The sequence below is a fragment of the Perissodus microlepis genome, chromosome 23, assembly GCF_051167445.1.
Source record: "Perissodus microlepis isolate ML-2025 ecotype Zambia chromosome 23, ASM5116744v1, whole genome shotgun sequence".
Classification (NCBI taxonomy): Eukaryota; Metazoa; Chordata; class Actinopteri; order Cichliformes; family Cichlidae; genus Perissodus; species Perissodus microlepis.
The window spans coordinates 32,729,559-32,733,391 of record NC_140482.1 but is presented as its reverse complement, the minus strand read 5'-3'; the positions used below and the strand labels follow the sequence as shown (position 1 = coordinate 32,733,391).

At 35.6% G+C, this 3,833-nt stretch overlaps 1 protein-coding gene across 1 annotated transcript; it reads right to left on the bottom strand.

The window, feature by feature from the left end:
* Positions 1–1,596: 1,596 nt before the first annotated feature.
* LOC146361841 (mast cell protease 1A-like) lies at positions 1,597–3,135 on the bottom strand. Its single transcript, XM_084922330.1, has 5 exons — positions 3,078–3,135; positions 2,852–3,005; positions 2,473–2,611; positions 1,971–2,195; positions 1,597–1,863 (listed from the first exon to the last, which is right to left on the bottom strand). Exons 1-5 carry the CDS (start codon positions 3,133–3,135, stop codon positions 1,636–1,638), a joined length of 804 nt encoding a protein of 267 aa, XP_084778456.1. The 3' UTR covers positions 1,597–1,635.
* Between the last annotated feature and the right edge of the window lie 698 nt (positions 3,136–3,833).

Sequence of the window (3,833 nt, the reverse complement as noted above, 5' to 3'; positions counted from 1 at the left end):
AGGGCTCTGAATTGGGATACAGCCTGTTTGCTTTGATTTGTGGACTGCCATGTACAGATCATTAAAAAAGCTGATATATAAAATCACATATAAAAGCAAGTGGAAACCTACAACAGCGCAAGTTATTAGTAAGTTACTACATCTTTCTTCAAAAATAGATAAACAGACCAAATTTATCCTCCACATGAGATGGTATTATAGTCCGTGTGCAGATGGGTGACTGCACTCCAGAGGAGATCCTGCCTTTTATACAAACTGCTGTATACATTCTTTATTGTGCTGGTCTGTAAAATCTATATAAAACACAAACCTGACTTCAGTCTTTCTTTCCCTGCTTTGTCTCAGTCTGGCGTGAACAAGCAGATGCAATCAAGTTTTAATTCACTGCACAGTCTCAGTGTTTCTGGCCACCATCCATTAAGCTGTGCTTGCATGAAGCTCACCATGTTTATTAATAGAGGCGATTGATTGATAGATCATTTATTTCAAGCATATACGTACATACATACAAAATAGAGCATATCTACGAAAAGGAAAATACTGTCCTGTAGTTCAAAAAGCAGTGGGAAGAAGTAACACACGTGTTACCACCCCCTTCACATATTTATAGCTCAGTCATGTAATTGTGCAGCTGCTTCCAAATGTTGTATAACCATGTGAATTTATTACATTGGACTGCATGAAAACCATATCTTTATACATTGATTTAAATTTCTGAATATATTTGTCGTGTCAATTAATTTTAAATTTAAATGTAAAAATAATTTTCAATAAAGACACTAATGTGTTTGTCTTATAGAGGTTTAAGTTGCAGAGAAATGCCATTACTGTTTGTTCAACTATTGCAGGACAACCACTGTTTAAGTGAAAAAAGAAATGTTATGACATTAAATTTGAATGCACATGTGGTAAAACATATTTTTGTTGTAAATCTACAGCAACTACCGAGTGAAAGGGTTTTCTGTACTCATTCATGTGCTTTCTATTATTTTATGCATCGCCTTTCTATGGCCACATAAGCCTCTAATTTTGGAGATTTTTAATCCACGTTTTTACTCATTATAATTATTTAATTTCCTTTTTCAGTAAATGAATCATTTAAAGTCCAGTTTGTTTCTCAGTATCGTGTATCTGGTTTAGTCACACATGTGGAAATGTTCTTGCGTCTCTCATTATTTTTGTAATAGTCAGGAAGTGCAGATTACTGTTACCATTTCCTCTGTCTGATGTGAATCTGCAGTTTATCACCGGAAGGTTTCTCTCGCTGTTTGAGCTGTTTTTTTCTTATTAAGTAAAAGTACACATACATTACACAATTTGATGACCACAGTTGAGTCCATGTTGATTTTTAAATGCACCTCATGTTGTTTGAAGATTGAAGGTTTCCAGCGATTACTATTTTCTTTGTTGACAGTTAGTTTCCTGATCAGTTGACCTTTGTTTTGTGTTTAACTTAATAAACAATGACAAAAAATGCTTGGAACCAGAGCCTCTGTAATGTTCTCCAGCCGTCTAAAACCCAAAAATATTCCCTTTGCTGTAATCTGTGGAAAATCACATATCTGACAAACTATCAAATGTTCTGTTCATCAAAACAGCTGATTTAATTTCTGTCAATTACCATGTATTATTAGACTAATCAGCATCTCTAACACAAATATGATGTTCCTTAGAAACAGGAATGATGGTTACTGTATCGGTTGTTGGAGAATGTAACTTTCCCTTATGTTCTTTGATGGAGTCTCTGTGGTCAGGTATCTTAGTATAACCCTGAATTGTTGAGCCATCTGGGTTTATTTTGCTGGTGGATATCACCCCATATACCTTTCCATCTTCACAGACTAATGGACCACCACCGTCTCCCTGGAAGTATTTAGTATTTACACAGTATTTAGTGATTGCTTTGGAAGTGAATTTCTGTTGTTGACCAAAGTTTTTTTCTCGATGTTAGTGTGCAAAAATACACTTACCTGACCAGGTTCTCTCTCACCCTCAGAGCAGTACATGTTTCTGTTAGCACACAGCTCATTGTCAGTCAGGGTCACATTTACTTCCAGGAGTTTGACAGACATATATTTGCTGTTTTCTGTGCTTCCCCAACCAGAAATGACACATGCTTTTGGCAGAGATCCATCATCACGGTCAGCAAGAGCGATGGGTTTCACTTTGTCGTTCAACTCTGCCTTGGTGCTCAACTTAAGGAAGAGAGAGAGAAAACCCTTTAAAAGATATTAGCACTGTTAACTACAGTCTGTTTTAGTGCTGTATTCAGTTGGGCTCAATTTCAGTAACGCGAAGAGGGAAAAAAGTAAAATAAAAATCAGTATGTACAGGATTTCAGTACAACTTGAATGAACAGAGCAACAGCCAAAAAAAAAAGAGAAAAAAACTTGGAGATTCTGAAAAAAAGACTAAATTAGAGCAATGTGGTGAACTTCAAAAGTACAATCATATTTTTTTTTATATATATACCTTAAGAAGCATCATATCATTTTTAATATTAACTGGATTGTAGCCTTTCATTGGAAATGCATTTCTCCCAGGCACATTAACATGCTGTACACCATTCTGATCATGATAATTATGAAGTCCCAGAAAAACTTTGTAGGACCTAAAAAAAAAAAAAAAAAGTTTATTATTTGTTTGATAAAAATAATGAGTTTTTGGTCTTGTGTTCACAAGATAAAAAATTTTTGGGTCATTTTATCTAATAACCATGAAGCTGCATAAAAACAGATTTCCTCCTCTCAATATGTGACTTGACTTTAATCTTGAGATTACAGATTCCACAGTAGGCCCCTAAACACTAAACAGGTAAAAAAAACAAAACACAACAGTGTGTTAGACTCACTCGGCTTGGCAGACTGCAGCAGTCATCACAAAATCCTCATTGAGAAGGAAGCCAGCACAGTGTCCTATATGACCACCTGTGCTGTTCATCTGCAAAAGCACCATGTAAGGTCTGCTGTGAGGCACAGCCTCGTGACCTCCAATGATCGCATGGCCTGAGACAAAAGTGAAATAAAGTATATACATACAAAAACAAATGTGTGCGTAAAATATGTAAAGATCTTTACCTTGTTGATGAAAGCTCAGTACCAGTGTCAGTAATGTCAGTTTATAGTAAATAATCATGGTGCGATCACAGTCGAGAGTTCAGCTGAGATACTGAAGAGAAATAATAATCTCTGATCATTTTCACCCTGAAATGTTTCCTATATATTTGTGTTATTTGCATACGCATGCTCAGTGATGTGGCTGTAATGAGGCCACTAAGTTTGCACCAAATTGTTTTTTTTTTTATGTTAAATTAAATTTCATTTTAAACAATAAAATGTTAAAATGAAATTCAGTTTAAATTCCAGGATTCAATAAAGCATCACCACCTGAAAATTAAAGCCTTAATTTATTTTGATAATATTTTGACTCTTGCAGGATTCCAACTAATGTGTGCTGTCATGAGCACCTTTCTCTATAGCGACCAGAAAAACAGTTTACATGTAAAAACAAATTGAGAGTAAATCATACCTCATAAACAAGTACAAAGAAATTCAGGAAGATCTTGATGCACGTGACGGGACCGAACTGAAGTGGAAACAGACAAACAGAATAAAAAATGACAAAGACGATGAACTGGAGGAAACTCAGGACTTAAATGCACAGGATGATGATGATGATTATAAACAAAGGTCAGGAGAAAAAAGGAGAGCCTGTATTAAGCTTCAAGGCCACTGAAGGCCAGGACATGTAATAATAACAATTAGCGGAAATAATGTATCCCTCTCAGTGACTGTGAGGACTGCTGCTGGCTGAATGACTGTGATTGTTTACAC

Bases quoted from the DNA above. Each gene is read 5' to 3' on its own strand.
- LOC146361841 (XM_084922330.1), bottom strand. From the start codon at position 3,135: ATGATTATTTACTATAAACTGACATTACTGACACTGGTACTGAGCTTT. The intron at 2,196-2,472 runs GTATATATATAA...CTCTTCCTTAAG, and splicing joins ATGATATGATGCTTCTTAAG to TTGAGCACCAAGGCAGAGTT. The intron at 1,864-1,970 runs GTAAGTGTATTT...AAATACTTCCAG, and splicing joins GTGAGAGAGAACCTGGTCAG to GGAGACGGTGGTGGTCCATT.